The sequence below is a fragment of the Ambystoma mexicanum genome, chromosome 1p (assembly GCF_040938575.1).
Source record: "Ambystoma mexicanum isolate Mex_15411 chromosome 1p, UKY_AmexF1_1, whole genome shotgun sequence".
Lineage (NCBI taxonomy): Eukaryota > Metazoa > Chordata > Amphibia > Caudata > Ambystomatidae > Ambystoma > Ambystoma mexicanum.
The window spans coordinates 414,497,561-414,523,543 of NC_090921.1; the positions used below are offsets into that span (position 1 = coordinate 414,497,561).

Genomic DNA, 25,983 nt, shown 5'->3' on the forward strand with positions numbered 1-25,983 from the left:
TTCTCCCATAGCCATTATAGGTTCCAAAGATCTTTCTAATTTTCCTACAGACATAACCTTAGATTTGTTTTGTGCCCACCTTTAAATCCCTTGAACATACGTAATCTGCAAAGCCATTACCCAATACCTGCAGGGCCTTTTGTGTTCTTGCAATGAGCACACAGCAATAGACAAGTAAGAACACACATTTTCTGTTCACCCATCTTAGAGATGTCACCCGTTTACTTATGAAGTTCTTTAGAAATAGAGTTGACATATAAATGAAATAATAAAGGGGCACAAATGCACCCTTGTTTTACGGTGCACAGATTGAAACATAGGCAATGATTTGCCCAATTTACTGTATCGTACACTCACTGGTCAGTCACACTACATCTCAATCAGCATTGAGAATAACGAATAAGGCAGCCCGAGATCTTTAAGCATGGCCCACAGTTTAGATATAGCACTGCAGTTCCAGGAATCTGCGATAAATCAAACTTGTATATCCTCATACATATTTATCAGGGATTAATCTTAAATTCATGATCTGATCCGCCGGTACCATGCCCTCACGAAATGTGAATTCAAAGTCTGATATAATACTATTTTCGTGTACCCATTCGATCATCGTACCATAACACAACGTGCAAACCATTTGACCGTGGTGTCCATTAGGGAGATGGGCACATAACATCTGTGATTGGTCCGATTTTTCTGGGCTAAGGTAAAAGATTGGAGGCCTAACTCACCTCAAATCTGAATTTGTTAGGCACCAAATCAGGTCCTGCGGCCTTTCCGTTTTCTCCTTCTAAATAGTGCACTCTCCACCTCATTTACTGGGAACACAACAAGCTCTTCCTTATTTCTACTCATGTCCTCGCTTAACAACAAAGTCCCAGCTGAAATATTCACATTATACAATGCTTCAAAACTGTTCCACCCATTTGTTTGGTCAAAATTGTAAGCTGGTGCCGGGGAATTGAGACTATCCTTCAAACCATCTGCCACTACCTTCCAAAAAAACCTTTGGAACTGCCTGCTCCAAGTTTGCCCAAGTTTCTTCCAGTAATTATATCTTCCCGTCCCGAATGACCTACTTGCAATTAAGTCTTGCATAAGCCATTTGTATTTGATTCCTTGTAAGAGTTCTTCTCAGACGTTCAACAACAGGCTTTATACGCATGGCTTCCACTGCGCATTCTGTTTTCTAATGCCAAGTGTCTCATTTCATAAGAACTGATAGGACTCATACAAATGTCAAAGTCTAGTAGAAAATGAGATATAACATAATGGCGCATTCTTGATCTTCATATTCCCAGGACATTGCCTTACAAATAGGAGCCTCTGCTAATACCACTCTTTATGATAATGATGGCTAAGCAATATTTCCCTTATCTAACAGACAGTTCAGAATCAAGGTATCATGATCGCTCTCGATCCTGGTTCATATCTCAAAATCAACAATCCACTTCTAGTTATTTACATCGATTATAAAGTAATCAATAATTGACAGGTGTCTGGCATTTTAGAAAGTGCAATTGCACAGTATTTCCGATGGAAATCTGCCATTTCTAGAGCTGAAGCCTAGAAAGAACTCTTCCATCTGTGTTTGACTGCATGTCTGTCAGTGTCGGCTGGAGTGATTAAAAAAGCATTTTCCTCCATTATGGTGAAGTGGGAGTCAGGATCCACACTGCACCCCATAAACACACACCCAAATACATGAAGAACATCAGTGCACAGATCTATAGTTGGAGGACAGATACATACTGTCATTGCTTTTATTATTTTGTCATTAGCCAAACGCAGTAACTCAGAAACTGCAACGCACAAGAGATACTGAGCGAGCTTGATGATGCTTAAAACCAATAATTGCGTGGACATACAGAAGTATATATGGAACCAGATCAAACCAGGTATAGCTAACCCAAAGGGAACATAATATAACATGGACAATGTAGAAACTGCATTATAAGGTTTAGGAAAATTACAGTAGGCCTCAAATCCCTGAGCAGGAGAAAAGGTAAGCCGATTCAGGCTCGACAGAGAGCAAGACGCATGAGACAGGGCCCACAGCCAAGGCCAAGAGATATGAAGACATTCCAATCCCCAGACGACAAAGGGACCAGCTATGAGGAAACTGAATGAATCCTCATAATTAGGAGCTGCAGAGCTCGATTTTGTGGTCTCTAAACCTGTGGTACAGCTGAATGGATCAATGGACAGTCTTCCAGGGTGGGAAGAAGAAGCCAGTCCCAGCTGCCGAGTGCAACAATTGTTGCTACGGTTAGGTGAATATTCTCATAAGGCAAAGGTGGTGTACACAATTTACAATACAGACACATAATCATTCACATTACCTTGAAGAGGTACACTGCAAGCTGAGAACTCTTTCGAGTCCCAAGCCTGGGGTTCAGCTCTAGCGAATCACAGTTTAGCACTCCATGCGTGGGTAACAACGGACGAGAACCAATGGTAAACCCGCTAATCTGCAACAATGTAGTAGATAGTAAATTGGGGATGGGACACGCCAGCAATCTGACACAATCTGTAAGAGCCACTAGAATAACACGTATAGGTGACCATATAGGTTATTAGACTCCCGATGGCCAATCCCTCACACCGATAGATTTTTGGAGAAAGGCCCAAGTAATGACGGACTAGTGACATCATTTTACAATAAAACTGGCCTGCGAGCCAGGAGAAGCCGAGAAGTATTGGAATCCACCTGTGTTCTGTTATCAACCCCTTTTGGTTTTATTTGTAATAAACTATAGTTTGAAGGAATCAGCCAAAATGACTGAAATTAAATGACTGAATGCGTGATTTGGCCACATTTCGGCTGTTCAAAAATTTCAAACAGCTGAAAAGTTCAACCAGATCACGCATTCGGTGCAGGGGGCTGCAGGGGTGTCCTCGCACCCTTCCTCACTATATTGTGAGTGCGGGTTGCGAGGGAGTCCCAAACAGCAGTCCAAAAATGTTTTTTGAAAATGAAAAGGTCCCTGCGGCGCTGGTTCCCAATCACGGAAGTGAAAGGGGCCAGGCATCGCAGGGACACAAGGTAAGTAGGGGTGTGTGGGGGGTGTGGTGGGGTGTGGGCGGGGGCCAAGTTGCAATTGTTCAGGGGAGAAAAGGCCGAAGATTATTTCAGAAAATACTCCTCCGCCACGGAACAGATAATGCTGCAGGACCCTCGCATATTTCGAGAGATGGGGACGCGTACCCATGGAAAGGCTGTCAAGAGCCAGCTTGGAAAATGTCCTTTCCGGAGTCAAGGAGGAGTTCAGGCAGATCAGGACGGGGAAGTGGGCACTCTCTGGAGGACACTGCAGTCGAGCAGCGCCAGCAGACCATGCACTGTAAGTATTGACCCAGTTGAACGGCAACTGTGGGTGTGAGGGAGGGGTATTGAATATTGTGCACTATTGTTTACGATTGTCAAAGTATTGTCTAGCATTGTCAAATTCAGTAGGGAACGCAGCAGTGGTAGATGTCCTTTTTCTATTTTTAGGGCCACTCTAGTTTAGAGGAAACGGTTCTGGCGAATAACCTAGACTATTGACTCCAGGGCACGGATGACAGATGTTATGTAAATAGTGGATTTCCTGTGGGTTGGGTGTTTTAGCTCAGGTCATCCATCTATCTATCTATTAGATTCTTATATTGCGCTAGTGACCCGTGGGCCTCAAGGTGCTGACTGCAAGACAGATACAATAAGCAAAAAGGCGTATGTCAGAAGGAGGAATCTGGGTCAAAAGAGTAAGGAAAGAAGCCTAGCCCAGATCAAAAAGATGTGTTTTGAGTTGTTTCTTAAATTGGATAGTTGATTCGCTGCACGTAAGAGCAGATGGAAGCTGATTCCAGAGATCCGGGGCCCAGCCAGGAAAGCTTCAGCCACCAATCATCTTCAACATAAAATGTCGCTGCTGTAGAAAAATGTCTTTATTAGAGCGAAGAGTTTGCCGAAAGGGAACTCTAGAAATTCTGGCTAACAGGTAGTTCGGAGCTTTACCTGTCAGACAGTTATAGACTAACATGGTGCCTTTGAATCTGATTCTTTGATTAACGGGCAACCAGTGTAGTCTTCTGCGGGCATCAGTAACATGAATACATCGACCAAGGCCGCAGACTGCCCGAACTGATCCATTCTGGATACCTGCAAGCTTTTAACATTTGCCTGGGGAGAACCAATAAGCAGGCTATTGCAGTAGTCCAGTTTGGTGTTACTAATGGCAGCTGCCATCATGGCCCGATTGGTCTCGGAAAGGCAGACAACAGTATCCCCGTAAGGTTTAGCAAGGGAAGCTGGGCTAGATTGCGGAAGGTGAGTCGATTGGTTAAGTCTCCTGGAGTGAGACGTTTTGCACGCTAGGCGACGCAGCGGGTACAGTTCGATCACAAGAGAATATTGGTATACTCTGCCTGGAGGCGGGAAGACAGCTGTGGGGTTTTGTGTAACGGGCTATAACAATATGAGCGCGGTATTTGATTTTTCAGCACTACCTTGGTTAGTAAATTGGTGACCTCACCCATAGGTTTGCACATAGGACACAGACAGCGTGATACAGTGAAAAACTAGCATTGGAAACTTGGCATTGGCAGACAAGGTGAACCAGTGGTGGTGCACGGAAGGTGTATGCGCAAGATTGTGTGTGCCTGAGGAGGCAGTGACTGAGAGAAGGGCAGTGCGTGGAGCATGCCTGATAAGTTGTCGAGCCAGAGAGGCTCGTAGTAACCTGAAAAGTGTTATTACATTGTACCTTTCTCCCTAAACAGTCGATTGTTGAAACCCTCGATTTGAGGTCAGGTAAAAGACAAAAGCCACTCGCAATGTATCAGGGGAAGTATGGTGGGACACGCCCCTCCAGCACCTGTGTAACACTCCCACCCTACAGGGAGAAGATCTGTAAATATAGCATAGAATGGTCCAAAAGCACAGAGGGAAAGTTAACTAAACCATGGCCATCTTGCGGAAGTTTCTCCAAGGACGTGCATCAATGACTACCGACACACATACAGGGTGCCTATAGGGGGAAGAAGTTAGCAAGCCGCATGGCCATATTCGAATTGTGGCGCATGTTTCAGGAGGGCAAGGCGGGGCAGCGAGGCGTCAATGGATGCTGAACCAGTAGGCGGTACCAGGGTCTGCGACCTTGCCTTTCGCTCCCCCACACGTCCTTCCGAGTGTAGCATCAGATGACAGACGATCAAAGGATGTACCCGTTACATGAAGTAATGGCATAACGGGAATCATGAGCAGCAGAGGGATATTCAAACCTGACACATAAACCGAGGGACACAGGGCAGCCAGCTACTGAACGAGAGACGAGCAGCGAGGCGCAGAACAGAGAAAAGGAGGGGCTTGGGAGCATAGCCACAAACTAGCGGATAGAGGGAAAGATACTCCTAAAGCTAGAACAGAAGATGGACAGAGAAGCAGAGGGGGCAACTAAGACAAAGGAAGGTCTGAAGGGGAGCAGCGAATCATCAGAGTGGGCTGTGATAATGGAGGAGACGGATAGGAGGGAGAGGGAGCGAGAGGGAGGACAGAGAGAGGAGAAGAGAGATTGGAGAGAGAAGACAAGGAATGAAGGAAGGAGGGGAAGGTGCAGGTGCAGAGGGAAAGGGAAGAGAGGATAGAAAGGGATCGCAGAGAGGAAAAGAGCAGAACGGGCGCAGTGGGACAGAAGGACAAGGGAACTAGAAGAGCTCGAGAGGCAGAGGGAAGTAGCAGAGCAGGAAAAACGCAAGTTGATTGAGAGGGAACACAGGAAGTTACATGTGGACAGATTGGCATGGGAGTGCACGTGCAACGATGAGGAGCAAGCAATAAGGGTGGTAAAGACACAAGGGGCACTAGACAGGGGAAACGACAGACTTGAGGACAGACCAGCAAAACCAGATAGCACGAGTTAACAGGGCAGGAGCACCACAGAAAGGGACAGAGCAGGCCTAGGAGTCTGGGGGGGAGGGGTAGAGGCAGCAGATATGACTTGAGGGATATTGACCTCAGCCTGAAACCCAACACATACTTGACAACTAGGAGACTGAGCTTCGCAGATGATTTTTGAAGTAACATGGGCTTGGGTTCTGACAATTAAGACCGTAACAGTGGGGACGAGAGCGGGGAGGCATATCGGTCCCAGTCCACGGGGACAGGGACAGACAAGCGGGTTACTTGGGAGCACGGAACACAAACAGAAGGAACAGGAGGGGGCCGCTCAGATGAGCAGACATGTCTGGCGATTGACTTGCACACCCTAAGTCACGTCACTACATATGTGGACAGGCTTAGAGACCTCCCAGGATGAAGGAAGGGGGATTCAGTCATAACTTGCTCAAGGGGAAGGTTAAAGGGGAAATATGACGACAGTGCCCGGATAGGCATACTAGAACCGATAGATGTGCATGCAGGCATCGAAAGCGAGAACAGACATGTCAGACTGAATAGAAGCATGCATGGGGAGGATGGGTTTACGCAGATGCCCCTACTGGAGAGGCGAGGGGTGCGATTTCAGCATATACCATGGAAACACACTGATAAGGAGAATGTGAGGTGTATTGCTGCCCTCATTAAGAGCGGGTGCTGGGAAGTGGATTTATGAAATTGAGAGGATGACAGCGGGAAATAGGTTAGCAGTGGTAGACATAAAGGTGCTTCTAGTGGCGATCCTTGGGGACGCTGCTGATGATGTATGGGAGAGGGCGGGGTTCCATTGGGGGACAACCCAAAACAGGGCGCACGATGGTTCACCATTTGCAAACAGCAGAGCTGCCGTATGGCGAGCATTCAGGACACAAATGCCCCAATGTCTGATGTGTCTGGGTATTATGTCCTGGAAAATGAGGGAAGACAAAGACCCTGTGCAGTATATTCAGGAGATTCAAGAGCTTTGGCGCCTTGAAACTAGAGAACCGTGGGATAAAACAGCGGCAATATTTCATTACATACTATGCCAGGGGCTGCCAGAGCCCGTTCAGAAGCATTTAAGGAAGTTGGTAGGCATGGACGCAAAAGGTTGTCCAGAAATACAGCTCACAATAGTGCACCATTGTAGGAGATGGCAAGAGAAGCTCAAGAAAAAGGCACAGGACAGGACAGGAAGACAGACGAAGCAAAGCTAGTACAGAAACAACTAAGTACGCAATGGAAGGGGTGGTACTAACCAGCCCAACCCCAAAGGGGCAGCAGTCACAGTAGTTCACACCGCCCATGGGGGGAGGATTCATGGGGTGGGAGGGAACACCCAGCAAGGGTTTCGAGGAAGAGGAGAGCAACCGAGAGTAGGCGGGTTCGGACCACAGAAGCATCACAACCAAAGGGGTTTTCCAGGAGGGTTTTGGGGGTATGGACAGCAGGTGCAGCAGGGCCCAGGAGATCTTTCAGGGGATTTCCAAGGGCAAGGGAGGGAGCCACCACAGTGTTGGACGTGTGGGCAGATAGGACACATTTCGAGAGTATGTAGGAGCAGCGAGGATGCAGCAGAACTGGGGAGCACAGAGCCAGCATCCATACCAAGGGGATCAGGATGACTATTACAAGCGTAGTTACAAGCTGCCACAAGTGTAGTTACAAGCACCGCAGATGCAATAGATAACACAGATGCCATCCCCAGTACCACAGTATTTGCAAGCAAAACAGGCTCGCGTGAATACACAGCAATTGGCACAGATACAGAGCAATGACACCGCAGCACAAATGGACTCCATGGCAATGATTCCCATTAGGCAACTTGGAGGCGTTACCATGGTAGGGAACAACCCCTTTACTGGGCATGGGATGTCCTTATACCCTCAATAGGACAGCCCACAGACTAACCTGATGTGTCCCATCCTGTCGATCGCAGCCAAACCTGCGGAGGAACCTCGCACAGGGGTGGCGATAGGTGATGAGACTTTCATTTCTCGTAGGCACAGGGACAACTAGGCCTGCATTAGGGAAGGAGCATGAACACTCCAGGAGTCTCTGGGGCTTGGGAAGTGGTTCCTTTCACAGACAATATCTCACTCTCTATAGGAGAACATGATCTATCTCTGCCTTTACTCTAAGCTCGACAGACACCTATAAACATACTGGGGCGAGACATTATGAGCAGGCTAAACATGACTATTTCATTCAAAAACAATGGAATAGTGCGCTCCACACCAGGACTACACATGCTCAATCTAAGAGATTGTTCAAGCTTTTTGTGGATGGAGGATACCTTTGCCAGTGGACGAGGAGATGTTCCAGTACGGAACTGACATTGCTATTGCATGGTTTCAAGGCATTGCAGGGGAAATATGGCGGGTTCCAAACGAGTGCCTATTCAGGCCGGAGATACCATTGGACGAGGAAGAGGGAACAATAGTGCCAATAGAAATTGAGGCAGTGATAGCGAGAGAAGACTGGATAGCGGTACATGGGATGGACGACACAGGATGATGCTGGAGAGCAGTGATCACAGTGGCAGAAGGGTGCAGGTTGACCACAGTGACAGACAAAGATCTATTCAGGTTAGAGACTGAGATGGTGTTCGAGATGAGTATGACTTCCTGGTTAAGGATACACTACAGAGCGGTACCACAGAAGATGGCAAGGGTGCTGGAAGCGCCACATCCATACTGTGAAGAGGATCAGGCAAAGGTGCCCAGCACCCTATGGACAAGAAGTCCCTATGTGATGTGGGGCTCTTAAAGAGCATGGGGGAGTGAAGATAAAACTGAAACCAGGAGATATTTTACCAAGGGTGAAACAGTACCCACTCACAAAAGAGGCAGATGAGGGCATGTATGAGACAATTGCAGCACTGAGAGAGAGGCATTCTTGTACTATCAGCTTCCCGATGTAACAGCGGTGTACCCAGTGAGAAAGGTGAAAGGGGGTTTGTGGCATTTTATCCAGGATTTAAGGCCTCTTAACCAATTGTAGAAGCAGAGTATCCTCTGGCTGCAAATCCAGTGACAATCCTATGCAGCATTCCGGCAGAAGCTGCCTGCTTCACAGTCATTGATTTGAAGAATACATTCTTCTCGGTAGCACTACACCCAGACTCACAATATTTGACTACCTTTATGTATAGAAACCGGGAGTGGAAACATACAAGACTTCCTTAAGGGTACTGCGAGTCACCTGTTATCTTGGACTTATGCAATATACAGATGAAGAGCACAGTGTTAGAATACGTAGATGACATTTTGATTTTCAGCAAGACAGATCAGTGTAGGAAGAACTCGGTGCACATGCTGACCGTGTTAGCTGACAAGGGCTACAAGGTGGACAAGGGCAAGCTACAGTACTGTCAAAAAGAGGAGCTGTACATTGGGCAGACAATCTCCCAAAATGGTGTAGTGATGTAGGCAGAACTGTCACAGAAGACAAACATGGGACACAAACCCATAGCTTACTACAGTGGGAAGCTTGACCCAGTAATGAGAGGACATTATCAGTACGAACAAGCTTTGACAGCGGCTGCATTCACAGTGGAGAAGTCAGGAGCAATAACCCTGGGGTGCACTGCCACCTTTTACGTGGAACACGCCCTTTTTACGATACTGCAGAAGCCAAAGAGCACCTTGACTGCACAAAGAGCATCAGGGTACAAGGTGATGCTATCTAATGCTTCACTGAAGATAGTGAGGTGCAAACTGGTCAACCCCACAATTTCTCTAGCAGATGTCCTACAAGGGGGAAACATGCTGTACATTGACGGGTAGTCAACTATCGACCAGACAGATGGGGTCAGGCATACAGGAACTGCAGTAGTAAGGTTGAAAGAAGATGGGACGAGTGAGGTAGCTGCAAATATTCAGCACAAGCAGCAGAACTAGTGGCCCGAATACTAGCATTGGAACACAGCAGAGACAAGGAAGTGACAGTATACTCTGACTCTGCCAATGTGACATCCACAGTGCACTCAGGGCTGTCACGATGGATCAGGTGAGGATTCCGGAGGGCAGACGGGGCACCAGTACTTCATGCACTTCTATTGGGCAAACTGATCAAAGTAATTGATTATCCTGCACGGGTAGCGATAGTGAAGTGCCAAGCACACACTAGAGGGGAAGATCCCATCTCAAAGAGAAACGAAGCAGCAGCTTTTGAGGTAAAATGTGAAGCATACTTTGGGGAGCTACTGGAAATGGAGACAGCTTCAAATGCTCAAGATTGTGCCAGGAACATGGTACTGAAGGAAGGGTACAATGCACTGCGGGATACACAGATTATGGAACTGCAGGGAGCTGCACCTAGCGAAGAGAGTTGAGGACCAAAAAGGAATGTACAGTATCTCCAAAGGATGCCCTATGGTGGCAGAATAACACAGGGAAAGTGGTCATGCCACTAGCATTATTGAACACTGCACTGACACAATTGCAAAACCCAACACACCGGAAAAGAGGTAATTGCTGCCTGTATTGGAAAAACATGGTTCTGTCCTAACTTGGCAGAACATGTGGCTGAAGTAATTGCTTGACTGGCAAGCCATATAGAGCAGGGCAAACCTTGAGAGTTGGAGAGGAGCCATACCTCGACCAGTAGGCCCTTTCCGGTATTTACATGCCGACTATGTTGACATGACCCAAGTGTGTCAAGGATACCACATGATAGTGGTGTGTACCCATTCTCCAGGCGGATTGAGGCAGATCCTGTTCATATCCTGTAGCCCTTAGAGCGGCTAGTTGGTCAGGGAAGTTTTCCCAAGATGGGGTGTGTGTGAGGTCCTGCGGCCTGACAATGGCCCTTACTTCGCCAATGAGATGTTCCAGCACATCACCACGTTGCTGAGAATTCAACATAAATTCTCCTGTGCCTACCATCCGCAAGCAAATGGGATGTGTGAATGCCTGAACGGTCTCCTGAAAGAGGCCATAGCCAAATCACAGCAAAGCACAAAGAAAAGTTGGCTGCACTGCTTACCTCTTGCTTTGCTCGCATTGCGCAATAAGCCTGGGTCTGACCACCTTGAACCTCAGTCGGAGGGTGGACGCTTCCGTCCGACATACCTGCGGGCTGTTGTGCTCTCGGCCTGGCTGTTATCGGGGTCTTCCAGCCGCTTCTGGTGAGATGAGGGATTCAGTTACGCCCACGGTGATGTATTTTCTTTTGAATTCTCTGTTTTTTCTGTGATTTATTTCTGTGTTATCACTTGTTGCTTCCAAGCTTTGATAAATAGCCGTATAAGTGCTCATTATTTTCTAAGAGTGCGTGTGGTTGTAAGTCATTGCGTCGTCTACCTGCGTTTAAAGTATTGGCTCCGTAATTGCACTGGTGATTAATGACTGTCCGTGCACTCTGGGCGAGTAATACAATTAGGTAGATGACCGTTTTGTTTAGTACTTTTACTAGCACCTCAAAATGTAAAAGCTGCAAGAGCATATCGCTCTGTACAGCTGAAGTTGGAAGGTCAGTGCCTTGGTTATTGGATTTCCCCTTCAAACGAGTACTTGTAATGGCATTGGAGCTTAATGGGGAAAGTTCAAGTGGTCTCTGCAGGTCACCTGAGAAGGTTTGATCTGGGTTCTCATCTGCATTGTCTAGCCTTCCTGATCCCTCCATTTGACCACCCTGCACGGACACTCTTGTATCTTCGGCCCAAAGCTTGTCACTTAACTCTTGCCTGGAAACTCGTCCTACGTCTTGTGTCTTACATTTGCTTTTTTGGCATGTATTATTTCGCTTTCAATCAGGACCAACTCTATTCTCTTATATCCATGTCCACTTCCCTTACCAGTGAGTAATCCAATGGCAATTTCTTTCAGAAAAAACATTTCCAATAAAGTCAATCCCATTCTTGAAAAATGGGTGCAAAATAGATATGCACGAGTCACTTGGTAATGTTGGGCTTTTTGCTCCTCATGCTTTAGATTTACAGTTCAAATGATCCTCCACTCTTGCCACAAATGGAATTTTCCTAGTCTTTATGGACCTAACAAGAATTGTATTAAAGACAGTTTCATTTTCTACCGAAGTCAGGATATGGTCATTACATTTAGGCAGTATGCATTTCCAATGTGCATACTGGCTTCAGTTGGGGTTTGTATTTGCAGGTTGTATTACAATGGTGATACATTATGATTGGCCTGTATTTTTTATAATGTTATTTCCATCTCTTTTTGTCCCCTCAATATATTTTTCTTTCAGACTTGATGTTGGTGTTCCAACTAAAAGAGGAAGTGTAGGGACTTCTGGTCTGTCTGACTTCAGGATGGTTGTGTTGTCACCTTATAACTCTAGTAGATGGCAACAGTCATCTACTAAAGTTTGCTCCATTAAAGGTTCGATGGAAATAGGAGCCTTCCAGTCCAATATTAAATTCAGACTTTCAAGACATACGTATTACAAAAATAGTCCATGTAAATAGAAAATGCTCCCAGTTACCAGGAACTGCTAATTGTGGGGTTCAGAGAACAGGTGTCACATCCTGATTAGTGAAATAGTCACAGTCAGGATCTATAGGAAGTACAGTAAAGGACAGGCGAGAATTAGGTGACCTTGGTGCAAAACAACTGCAAAGAAAGGAAATTGCAAAAGACTGCCATGCAGCTAGAGCAGAAGCGGCCTCTATCAGTACCATTTAGCTAACAGTGGATATGCAACATTCATCTGGGCTTTCAGCTGACAATATCTGGGTAAAATAATATCCAACAGCCGAAATGAATTACGAGGCTGAAGCGCAGCCTTGAAAGTTGGTAAAACACTACATGTCTCATAATTAAATGGTGGTCTCTTCTGACTTTTAATTACATTTTTAGTTATGCCTCCATAAGATTTTGCAGATTGACAATGAAACCCTAAAGGCTTGTTCATTTCAGAATGATATCCGAGTTACAGACCTGGTTTTTGCCTGCAAAGACGCATCATATTTCTGTGAAATATGAGATATCAACGTCCGAGGAAAGAATATTACTAGGGACTGTAAACACTTTCTTGGTTATTGGCTGTAACCTACAAGAGGGTTATTTGAAAAAATTCAAAAAAAGTAGAAAACGGTGACTTTTCAGCTTCTGGTGGCTAAGCAGGCACCAAAGGTGGCCTTTACCAACTGGAGTAAAACACCCCATAAGCCTCAAACAAAAAGGAGGAAGGTCAGAAATTGAAAATTGCAAGGGTCATGATTTTATTTTTAAAAAAAAGGTATGAAAAAAATATGAATCCAAACAGAGTAAAAAAAAAACTGAGGAGAATTATAAGGCGTTCCTCTAAATAATTGAAATGCAAAAGGAGCTCTGCCAATCGGTAGCAGAGCAATGGAGACTAACATGACAGGTGCTATGATGCTGGATCCAGTTTCAGCTTGCAAGATGTTCCGATCATCGAACTGCGATTTAAGAATATACCTTTTAGCTGAGGCGACAAGGGGGTTTGAGGATGGGGTAACACGCATGTAAGGATATGTACAGAAGTACCAACACTTTCACATTGGGTTAAATTAGTATATTTCAGTTAATGCCAGTGGCTTCAGTGCCTTTAATAAAGAAGGCTCTGAGAAGGACAAAAAAACGACATTGCACACACTGCAAACATAGGAACAGATGCATGTCTGAAACATGCAAAATTAAACTGAAGAGTGAAAGTATCTCAATAATAGAGTACCTGGAATTATCGCCAACACAAGTAAACTTTAGTAAAAAAAGGAATGGAAAAAACTACCTTGGAAGATCTGCATCGATTGTCAGAGCTTCCTCCTCCAGCTCCCTCGTTGCAGTACATGTCTTGGCGTTTTCTTCGGACCAGGCGGGCATAAATTCTGCCAAAAGGGATTCAGTGACAGCCAAATGCTTTTGCAATTTATCTAAAAGATACAAGAATCGCTGTGAATCCGTCAACCTAATCCACATACTACAACAACCCCACAATAAATATCTTCAAAAATACTGGCTAAAAAAAGTCACGTTCAAAAGGGCCACACCACACAATACAATACTGTTATTCACACTGGGAGCTATAGTGGAGTGTACATGTGAGTATTATAGGTGATGCAGCATGGGTCTAGTAAGTGGATAGTGGGCAAGATGCAGGATTTAGCAAAGCAGAAAATAAAGTGAAAAATCCCTCGGCATTTTGGGGTTTGGGCAGCTAGGCAGGCAAGGCAACTTAAACTGGAATAAGTCGAAGACCATTAGTAGCTGGAATTCATCTGGATGATAAAGCACAGCCACACACAGAAGATTAATTTCACTGGAGCCCTGTGGAAAGGCAAATTCTGTGCAAGAAACTTTAAAACCAATCACCCCCGTGTCTTAGATCAACGTGGATTTTGTGGCTCATTTTCAAAATACTGTAATAATTAACAGGATTAAGTGGGAGCGAAGTGCATGGTACTGGAACACACTCGTCATAACTGTTATGAACAGTAGTAGATTGGCTAAGTAATACACCTCAGTTGCAGAACAAACATTTCTAATGTAGGGAATGATTGGTCCAAAAGACCCCCCTTGCCTACATCCCCTCCCCAGGTGAAGGCCATGGCTCATCGGGCGTCCCCTCCTTACCACCAGGGCCCAGGTGGTGGATGGCTCGCCTGCTGAAGACATTGCCCAAACGTATTGAATTTAGCTAGGCCTCAGAAACCATTTTGTCTAATAAAGATGGTGTGAGCTCGGCGCACTGTAGCGCGGCCCCCACCTTTGGAGAGTTTCAATTATCCCTGTAGCCGCAGCTCCCTGGCAGATCCGCTGTGAGCCCGTTCCCACGAACGAGACGGACATGAGCTAGTGTAAGATACCAACACTGTAACATTTCACCTTCCGCAGTGTACCGCTGCTCCCAGCATGACAGCATGACCCAGCCAGCAAAGCCTGGGTGGAAAGAGAACTGAAAAATGGTCCTTTAATAAAAGCAAAAGTTCCCACATACTAATGCCAAAAACTACCTGCAATACGTGCATTTTCTCCACAAACCCCTTTGATTAGAAAATGTGTAAAACGTACAGATATGGCAGAATACATGCTCACATGGCATAAGCAATGAAGCACCCCCACCGCTGCAGTTGTGTGCAAATAATAAAAGTGTCCCGGGGGGTTATTTGTTATATGCCTCATTGAAAAGCTTACACCCCACGGTCCCACGCCATAACCGAACTAATGCTGGTACGGTGCAAGGAAAGACAAATGCAACCATACTGGGGCTCATGAGAAGGACACGCGAGAATGCACCCCCCATGTGTGTAAGTCCAAGCCACTTATGTTCCACTACCGTCCTGTACGGTGGCAAGTCATTTCCTATGTGCTCCACCAACCTCACTACTACCTCACGTACTGCAAATGTATATGTATATAACACAATGCTGTAGTTGTTAAAACATAGTGTACAAATAATGTGCTCGGACTGGCTATATTCGAGAGGCATTAGCAATGTTAAGATGTGAGATTTGAAATGACTCAATTAATATTGTATGTTATTTGAATGTTTATGATGCTTTCACCTCAAATCGGCAACACACGAGGAAGATGCCTTTGTGAGTCTATGCAAGGCCATTCCCCCTCCCACCCAGTGGAGCCTGCCAGACGATAGAGCAGAGACCCGCGCCGCGCTGCTCCACCTCCCCCAACTAGGCTGGAGCCGCTTCAAAGATTTGTAGTCCCCTCTGCAGCACTCAAGGCCACGGCCCGCCACCTGCATTATTTACAGCCCAGTAGTAAACCTCCGCCTGAATACACAAATCCAAGGCGCCCTCTCTTAAACCCCACAAACCCACCGGATCACCTTAGGTTTATGGCCCCTGTAAAATTAGGACACCCAATACTATGGCAACATCCAGCAGCACATTCATAACGACTTCTAACAAGACAAAAGACATGTACCGCCTGTCCCATGCCCTGAGACCTAGCCCCACGACCTATGGTACCCGGTCAACAGGACACTGGTAACCATGTACTGACGAATCACCGTTAAACCCCTCTCAAGGTGCATTCCTCCTGTGTTGCATTAACCTGTAGAATAACCTATTGAAAGGTTTACTAAAGAAGATAATATTGCAATAATCGAATGACTGCGGTGTGCATGGCCTAGGGCACATAAGTCAGGAAAAGATATTCATCTCTGACACTGGCCGCAGTGGCACGACGACACTGCCCGGATGAACCCAGCAGCCCTGCCAGGCTCGGCCCAACCCACAAGGCTGACCAGTGACGTCCTCCAGCCAAGGCCAACCACATCGCAGCAGCACCTATAGCTAGCCGTCGCCACCCAATCCCATTAAACTTGTGCCCCCTATAGTGTGTAGGTTTTGATGACGTTTTTTGTAAATATATACGCCCGTCTTTGCTATTGTCAGACAGAGCGCTCTCGGAGGTTGCAGAGTTCTTTGCATGCCCCATTCTGATTGATAAACTCCCATTTACGCTCACCCGCACTTGTCTTGGCCTTATTCCCATTCTGGGAGAGTCCATCATGGTCTCTCATTGCGGGGAGGATCGTGCTGGTTGGGGACGCTTGCCTTCACTAACATGGTATCATTGACCCCCATTAAAGGAATCAATTAAATCGGATGGGCTACTGAGTTAGGAATCCAACGCTTAGAACAGGAAACAGACTGCTCGCCATAGCCCTATCCTGCTCAATCACTTGTGTGGAGGGGATAGTTAACAAGCACAGTACGGTCTCAGCAAAAAAAGAAATTACATCATTTCCTCCTAGGGGTTCACACGATAATGAAATGGCTATGATCGTGGCATGTTTCCTCGGGAATGAATGCAAAGATTTTAACTGCAGGTATCACAATGTAGCAAAAAGTAAACACAAAGGAAGATATAGCAAAAGCATTACCTAGGTAGGGTACTCTGCTTTCTTCTATATGAATATTTTTGATGGGCAGCTCATGTCTTGTGGAATCTAGGGCTGTGGCAAAACTTGTATACTCATTTTGAAATAGCTCGTCTTTGGCAGTCGATGGCAAAAGAACTTCCACCTGAAAAGACAAAATGACAATGGCGCATTCACGTCATAAAACTCTATAAATATGGGAGGTGCAAGAGATAGTATGTGGCACATCAAGGCAGAAGGTGGTTTACAAGTTCCATCTTTGATACGTTAAGGCTGAAAGTCCTCTTTCTCCACTATGTGAGAAACCGGAGGGTTTTCTCACTTCTACTCCCTTTGGATCCTCTATGCAGGTGGCCACAGAAAGGCCATCACTTTTAGATCCTGACCCTGGGGGCAGACACGCGAGGGAGGATCACCTGAATGGAAGGACTGCGGGGATTGGAGAGGAGGGACCCCTAGGTGAGACACAGTATTCTAGATCCTCCTACTTAAAAGAAACCCCTCGTCCCAGAAGTAGTAATAGGATATTGTTCATCTAGTTCCATGGCTTCAGAGCAGGGTAGGAACCAGCATTATACCAAAAAGATTAAATAAAGGAAGAGAAAGGGTAAAGGTACGGTATTTAATAATAAATCATGGTATCCCCCTTTATCCTTAAGATGTTCCATTAAAGCTTTCACCAACACGTCATGGGTAATTGCAAAAATGGTCCACTTTCCTCTCCCCCTTGAAATGCATAGAATACTGGAATGGGGAAGAGATTACTAGGAGCTATGACGATTGCCTCCCTTTACCATTCAGGTACTGACACGAAGAAGAGGCCAAAAGGTTGGGTATGTCCCATGGACTCATTTAATTGGGTTCAGGCAAGGCAAACCCTCAGCCTACACCTGCGATCTATTAATCACCCACAGGTGTAAAAACGATGGGAGTTGTAGGAGGAGAAGAGAGTTGGTAGGAGAGTTCGAGGGAGAACAAGCAGGGAAGCCCGTCTGAGCAGATTCACTCAGGACCAGCTGGAAGAGGACAACGTGCAGAACCGCTGAGGGGCTGCAAGCTGAAGCAGCCATAGGAACCATAGCAAGGGAGCCGTGCCTCCTAGAATCCAGAGGAGTTCATAGAAGGGAGCCGGGAGGTGTGCCATTTCCTTCCAACGCGGGGCTTAGAAGATGATTGTTCCCCTGATATGATATGGCATTTGTAACGCACCTATACACAAGTGTTTCAAGGCGCGACGAGGCAGGGAGGGGGGGAACAAGGGGAAGACGGACAACAATCCTACTAGGCCAGGTGTCATTCAGATCGCGCAAGTGCAGGGGTAGGGGGAAGGGAGAAAGTGCATGGGGAAAGGGAGGGGGGGGGAAGTGCAGTACAAGGTAAGTAGAATAAAATAAATAAAAAGGGCCAGCTGGTGGCAAGTGCAAGGTAAGTGCAGACAAGTGCTGGGAAGGGGGGGCTGTAGGGATACAGAGACAGTCCCGCAGTGCAGGGGTTGCCAGGGAGGCAGTGCGAGTGGAGAGTGGCTGGGCCCAGGACCGGGGTCGGTGAGAGTGGCCCAGTTGCAGATACAGTGCAGTTTCAGCGAAGAATTAGCAGGGAAGAGGGAGAGAGAAAGCAGAAGCAAAGAGGAAGGTTTTGAGGTGCTTCCGGAACCGGAGATGGTTCTCCTCAAGTTTCAGGGAGGCAGGAAGGTTGTTCCAGAGGGAGGCCCCCCTGGGCTAAGAAGGAGGCCCAAGAGTGTCTGAGGGGCAGGCGGTGAGGCCCAGACCTCAGGAGAAAAAGCTGATCACATGGGAAGCTAAGAAAACGCAAACAGTGAGTGAAAAGCAAGCCGCAATCCAGTGTGTGTTTTCATGCGAGCAAATACAAAGTATCCAAGTACACGTATAAGGAGGAAAGACTTGTTTGTTGAAACTGTGGAATCTTGTTAGCCCAACATGTGTGCATGAAAATGCATTCTGAAATGCTTCTGCATGGAACTATAAGCCTCATCCAAAAAGGGGGAGCTGTGTGGAGACATGTACGGAATTACATGAGAAGCTTGTTGACCGTGGAATTAAATGAATGAAACTAAATGAGTAAAATGGAGCTGGTTGTTCCCTTAACTTGAATGACAAATATGAAAATACAAATACAAGACTGTCAATTAATATTGAATACCGAACTAAAGGAAAAATGTAAAAGGAATTCATTGAAAGACTAAACAGAACAGATCGTTATTAAGGAACACTGAAAGCAGTGAAACAAGTGAAAAGGACTTAAGCTGTTATTGGGAAGCAAAGGAAAAGCAAAGACTACATTTGTGGTTGTGTGACCTGTGATGGGTGGACCTTTGGTCTGAAACTACGTCTTGGCTAGAGAACTTCTTGATACTAACTAATGGTATGCAGTAATAAAATTGCAGCAAAAATGTCTCCTTTACAAAAAAAATTGCGGCAAAAAATGCAGTGATTTGACCCGGTAAAGGTGTACCCCATTTTACCATTTAAGGGGAGCGCAGGTTGCGGGGGTGTCCCCCCACTCCCCTTAAATGGTAAATGGGTCTGGGAGTAGCGGGGGTGTCTCCTGCATCCTTTAAATGGATTGCGGCGGCAAAACCACAGCCTTTTTGCTGCGATGTTTTGTGTAAACGGCAATTTTTGCCGCAATTTTAACACATGGAACCTAACTAATGAAGCTTGCTGTGATGCAGAGCAGAAAACCAAATACCATCAGATTTGGGGAAGGAAGTCCCAATCTGTGACAGACTATTTGGAAAAGCAAGTGGCAAGATAGTTTTGTTGAATTTAACATTTGAGCTTGGGGGGAGGGTACCCTAAGCCTTGGCCTTTTGAAACTGTTTTCTTGGAGTTGTGCTCAAGATACTTCATGTACCTACGAATCATACTAACCTTTTTAACGAGGAAGTGAATCTTTTCAAGTTCATTAGGAAACTTAAAATTGAAGATGTTTTTTGATTCCAGCCCACTGATGCAAGAAAGATCAGTCACCTTTGACAGTTTGGAAATGAAATCTAAAAGTACTTTTAGTCCAATTGTTAAAAATTCAACATTGGACCTTTTTGAAATAAAGATGAAAAAAGATCTGAAATCATTCAAATATATGGACATGAAAAATCAAAATCTACGTAAACACAGAATTTTGAAACTAGCAGAGGATAGAACGATTGAAATCAAGCCTGCAGGTAAAGGAGGCGCAACTGTCATAATGGACTCGAACCTATACAAACAAGGCTGCCTATCTTTGCTAGAAGATACTAACACATATATGATCCTCGAACATGATCCAACCAATGAAACCCAATTGATGATAGAAGAAATAGTGAACAAAGCTGCGACAGAAGGTTGGATAACGGACAAGACCAAAGAATTTCTTAACAAAAATCCAATCTTGCCAGTATTTTATGGGCTTCCAAAAGTCCATAAAAATCTCACAAATCCTCCATTTAGGCCGATTGTAGCAGCCACGGAGAGCGTCTTTGACCCGCTCTCAAGATATTTGGACAAATTACTCCAGCCAATTGTTCGATCTACTTGTACTTAATTAAGAGACACTACAACACTTTTTGAATGTTCTAAGCTCTAACAATCAAATTGAAGAAAATTGGATGCTACGGGAGGCAATTTACAACAGATATTAACACGCAGAGAGATGTTTTGGGTCCATAAGCTAGGTGCTTTTGAGCCTAGAGGAATGAACGAAGAATACCGTTTGAGTGCATTTTTATGAAGATGGGTATTAGTGGGCTGAAGATTGACAACATAGAGGCACAGACCATGTCAATCAGAGATGTATTCATCATTTACAAAAAATTGATGTTTTGGTAAATTAATGTGAATCCCTGAGAGGCGAAAGAACGAATAACGTTGATTAATTTACAACAAAAATGTAAATTACGTTGTGACTTGATGGAAAGATGATCTAGAGCCATGGAATTACCCATAAAAATCAAAAACCACAAGCACATGTCCATTTGGTCACATAACATTGAAAGCGCTTCTTCATATGAGGTTAAAAAGATCTGATTAAAGAAGATATAATGGAATCACATGATAGAAGCATAGAAATCATTAATATAGCATGGATTTGTTAAGTCTATGCTGTCATGACATTGACGGTTGAGTTAATTTCAGTTCAAACATACAACCACGGGAATAAGCAACATAACAATCATTTACTCTTCATAACATAGTGCAATTAGAATTGCCCAAGCTTCGAACATTTAATTGATCCTTACAACAAATACAAGATGGGTAATATAGCCGGTGAAGCAATACACAGGCTTAAGATCTTGAACTCTGACTCACATAACAGCAGAACTTTATGAGAAAATACATATTCAGTGAGTTAGAGGATTGGAACTACGACTCCCAGAATCCCAAGTAACGAGTTTCACAAGGAGTAAGCAGGAGACACAGGCTTATGGACGGCGGACCTCAGAACACAGGTAAAGCGTTAGACATCTTTTACTTATGAAATATCACCAACAGTAATAACGTATCGCGCTAACACGCAGTATTATTCAAATAGGCAGACACCTTGAACAAACCTCTGCACGCTGATTGTGACCCCATGCCACAAGAGAAATCAGGAAATAGGAGAAACACGTATGCGGTTGGCGCTTTCCAAAATACAGGTAAAGCACATTGTAGACTTACACTTATTTAAAACTGTAAAGAGTGTAAGATATCACGCTAATTTGTACGATCATTGATACAGAGAGGAAGCTTGAACTAACCATGGAGTACACCTTTAAAATCTGATTATGACCCCACGTAAAGCGCAAACTGGTGAGTTTCCTTGAAACTTTTACTATTAATTTATAGGAAGTGCATGAAACACGGATAACTATAGTGTTAATACTTACCTTTTTAGGCCACCCACTTCCAAGACTCCATAGACTGGACATTCTTTATGGAATCTGGAACGGACAACCCATTCAGATTGATGAACACATGAACATACAGGTACAGTTTTGAACTCTTATGAGTTAGAAACAACACAAAATGTATTGATCCATTAAGTTGCTAACACATATCATATCATTCACAGATTACCATCAATGAATTTATGACTACAAGAACAGATGACGTTTCCATGATTTCACAACGGAATAGTTGTTATAAAACAATAGGAAAAACTTTGGGGACATTTTTGTCAAAAGAAAATGTTTAATTTTGTATTTAAGAATTGTTGAATATACTAATTGTGTATTATTTAGAAATTATTTGTTGCTCCTGAAGAAGAGGGAAATCTCTCGAAACGCTTTGAGCTTATCAGAAAACACATTGTTTTTGAATTCTTTAAGAGTGTTACCATTAATTGGTATTTACTGAGTGAAAGGAACTCAAGCAATAAATGAGAATAAGTTTATTTTGTGAAACACTGAAAATCATCATCAGTAAAATAATTTGAATATTTTGAATGAATTTCTGCAATTGGTTTTTGTGTACTCTGACTGCAGCTAAAAACTTTGATATTCAGATATAGCAAACATATTGAACCAGTGAAAATATTTAGATTTGTTTGGAAAGCTATTTTTCCACTACTGGATGGTGTGCAGGGGACGGGGGTACCTATAGGAACTTCGTTTTTCGCATATCTTTGTTGACTTATTGATACCAGAGTCAGTTCATTTTCTCCCCGGCACCCAAGAAAAACTGATCAGAACAAGAGCCATGGGAGCTGTAAATCAAGCAACACATTTGACTATTCTCTACAGAACGCATACAAGAAAGGGTGTGCTTTCTCTTCTTTTTTTCCTTACTTCATGTATATGGTGACACTGTCTTGTGATGAGCAGAACCCTAAGTGCTGTTGCCTTGGAACTTTGTTGCACTGGAACTGTGTTGAATTTGAGGAAGGGCACCATTGTCTTTATGAAACTGTATTTCTTCTGATGCTTGGAGGAAGACGCATTTAACTTTATATTGAACTTTTGAACATTTGTGAAAAGAGGCTAAAGAAATAAATCAGAGCTGGAAACATCTCGGAATGTTATGTTGGAAACACCATTTAGGTTATGGTTGATATCCCTGCACACTGTTTGAATTAGTTGTGAGGGCAAGTATAGGATTTTGACACAGACGGACTCAAGTTGAACATACTGACTCAGACTTTCCTTAGTTTTCTTTAGGCAGGGAAATGCCTCTATGGTATAGGGCAAGTTAGGCCTTTATCCATCCAGATTCTTACTTTAATAAGGCATTGTTCAACTTTGAATCTGGTGTCTGGGTCTCCTTCCATGATGCCAACCTCAAAACTCCTATTTACCATTAATATTCAGTAGCGTGATTCCTTTTACATTTTTACATATAAAAATGACTATTTGGGAATATTTTTGCAGGGATGACACTATGTTCAGAAGAGTCCCTGCTATGTCAAGGATTTGGACAGAAAAGTTATCTTAAGAGTGCAGACAGTTATCTGGAAGTTAAACCTTAATAACATTTTACCACAATTCGGATCAAGGGAGATTTAGGTAAAGTTATGCAATCAAGGAAGTACATTTTAACTAGATGTAAACACATTAAGTTGGTTACTAAAAACATGTTGGGGTATGTATGATGAATAATCTTAATATTGCCTTTCCTAAATATTCGTATATTTATCAGACATTTTCCAACTACCTGTAACGGACACGTTTTGGCTTATTTTGTCCGGAATGAGAGCAAAATTACAAGGTACGGAAAAAACTATAGTTGCCTCAATGAGGAGGGCATGTCCTTTCCTGACTTACCTTTTTATAATTAGACTTTCTCTGCTAATCAAAAAAAGGGATATTTTGCAACAGACATATTTTAATATATTTAAGATTTTGGAAAGGATTTTATTTTAATTGTATTGATTTATAAGGTGCTTATAGACCAAAACCGTGTATCGAAGCACCACAAGGGAGCAAATGAAGATTGAAAATTGATAATGAATAAAAAGAAACACAACGGTCCTTCTAGCCCTTGTGTCATTCAGAGCATGCAAGTGCAGAGAACAGAAAGAAAAAAAGGAATGTTGGGTGGGGCAAGTGCTTTCAGGATCCCCACGGGGGTGCATGAGCTGCCTGTTGGAAGGCAACATGTAAGTGCATGGGCTGAAACGTTTCAGGCGAAGGGAGAAGGTCTACCACCCAACTAGTAAGTGCCTGGCGAAGGCAAACCACCCGACAGGCAGGTGTGGGTCCAAGAGGGCAGTGCAAGGGTGTGTGTGTGTTGGTGGTGATTTGGAAGGGGGCCAGGATCCCATTGGACTCTTGAGGGATCAGGCCGCCAATCTCAGCGACAGGGTGGATGGTTTGCACAGGAGTAGGAGAGGGAAGGAGGAGGAGAAAAGAAAGGTCTTGAATTGTTTGTGGAACTTGAGGTGGTCCGGTTCCAGACGGAGAGCTATAGGGATCTGCCCCAGCTCTCTGCTTGGAGAAGCGTTTGACCAGCAGAGAGTTGGAGCAAAAAGATCAAAGGGATCTGGAAGGAGAGTATTTAGTAAGAGAAATCTGCAGGTAGTGTGGTCCCAGGTCCCAGGCCCCAGATAGCCTTGTGGATAATGCAAAGGGTCTTGAATGTGATCCTTCCAGCAATCGGGAGCCAGAGTAGAGATTTTAGGGCTGGAAAGATCTGGTCGCTAGGCTTGAGGCCTAGGATAAGTCTTGCAGCCCTATTCTGGATTGGTTGAAGAGGACGTAGGGAGGAAAGAGGCAGGTTGAGGAATAGGCTGCTAAAGTAATCCAGCCTGGAGAGGACCTGAGCTCTAGAGAGATTGAGCTTCTGGGGGAAGGAGAGAAAAAGGAGAATGCCTTTAAGGAGGTAAAGTTGAAAGTGGGTCTTCTTGGCAAGGTCCAAGATGTGGGGAGTAAAGGAGAGGCAGGAGTCGAACATGACCCCAAGGTTTCTGGCTTCAGTGGAAGGAGAGGGGGGGTGAGTCCATACAGGGTGTCCAGAGTGCAGGAAGGAAACAGGGAGCGGGTGTCCCAATAGGAAGAATCCCCGTCTTACTGGCATTTAGACAGAGATCATTGGAGGTGCACCAAGACTGAATATCAGACAGGAAGTCAGGGGTGATAGAGGAGATGGGGGAGCTTGAAGAAGAGTTGTGTGTCATCTGCGTAACACTGGAAATGAGGAGAGAAGGCAGAGACCAGGTGTGCAAGAGGTGCAAGGTCGATGTCAAGGTGAGAGGATGGAGCCCTGGGGAACACCACACAGAGAGTGGTGGAGAAGGAGCCCAGGAGCACCTGGGAGGGGCGATCAGTGAGGAAGGAGGTCACCCAATTCAGTGACCGGTCTGAGATACTGAGGGCATCACAGAGCTACTTTATGAGAATAGAGTGGTAGACTTTCAAAGGCGGAGGAGAGATCAATGAGAATGAGAACAGCATAAGAGTTAAAAGTCAAAATTTGGAAAGCATTTCTTCATGGGTTTCAGGAGAGCATTTACTGTGAATCTGGATGCTCAGAATCCATATTGATGGTCATGTAGATAACCAACGAGCTCAGTGTGTTGGGTCAGTTGGGGGGGGGGGGAGATCAACTTCTCCTGGAGTTTCCCAAGAAAGGGCGTGGTAGAGATCAGGCGGTAGTTGGCTGGACATGAAGGGTCGTCTGAAGGCTATTTTAGGAGCGGGTGCACAAGGAAGTGCTTGAGAGAGGAACAGAAAGCGCCAGAGGCTAAGGAGTGATTGCAGAAGTCAGCAGGAGCAAGGGAGGAGATGTTGTCCTTAATGGTTCTGGAGGAGCAGGGCAATACCCGTTTGGACGAGGCGGACTACTCTAAAGACCTCAGACGTTCTGATGGGTGAGAAGGAGGGGAAACTAGGTGGGGGTGGAAGAGAAGTCAAGGGAGGCAGGGGGATGGGAGGAGTGGAGGGGGAGGACATTCTCACCTTTGTTTCTCTCATACTCTGTCTCAACAACGACAAAACTGAAACCCTCATCGTCGGCTCAACCTCCACACTTTGCAACATTGATCCAGCATTCAAGGAATTAATCATCGATGGTAACCGCATCACCACCTCTACCGCTGCCAAAACTCTGGGCGTCTACCTGGATGCCAACCTCAATCTCTCATGGCAAGTGAACTCCATCACTTCAGTGGCGGCTTACAGAGCCAAACTGCTTCACGACAGCAGGCCCTTCCTCTCCACTCCCAACCACCTAACAATAGCAAGAACCATCACTGGAGCCAAGTTCGACTATTGCAACGCCTTATTTACCAGTACCTCTGAACGCAACCTGAGCAAACTCCAGACAATCCAGAATAATGCC

At 44.9% G+C, this 25,983-nt stretch overlaps 1 protein-coding gene across 2 annotated transcripts in view; it reads right to left on the bottom strand.

Moving 5' to 3' along the window:
• The window catches only part of HAUS8 (HAUS augmin like complex subunit 8), a 522,213-nt gene that overhangs the window by 54,389 nt on the left and 441,841 nt on the right, over positions 1–25,983 (bottom strand). For both annotated transcript variants that reach the window (XM_069649216.1, XM_069649215.1), the window contains exons 9-10: positions 16,733–16,874; positions 13,616–13,757 (exon numbers count right to left, since the gene is read on the bottom strand). In XM_069649216.1, coding sequence (XP_069505317.1) covers positions 13,616–13,757; positions 16,733–16,874 — 284 coding nt within the window. The remainder of the gene's footprint in view (positions 1–13,615; positions 13,758–16,732; positions 16,875–25,983) is intronic.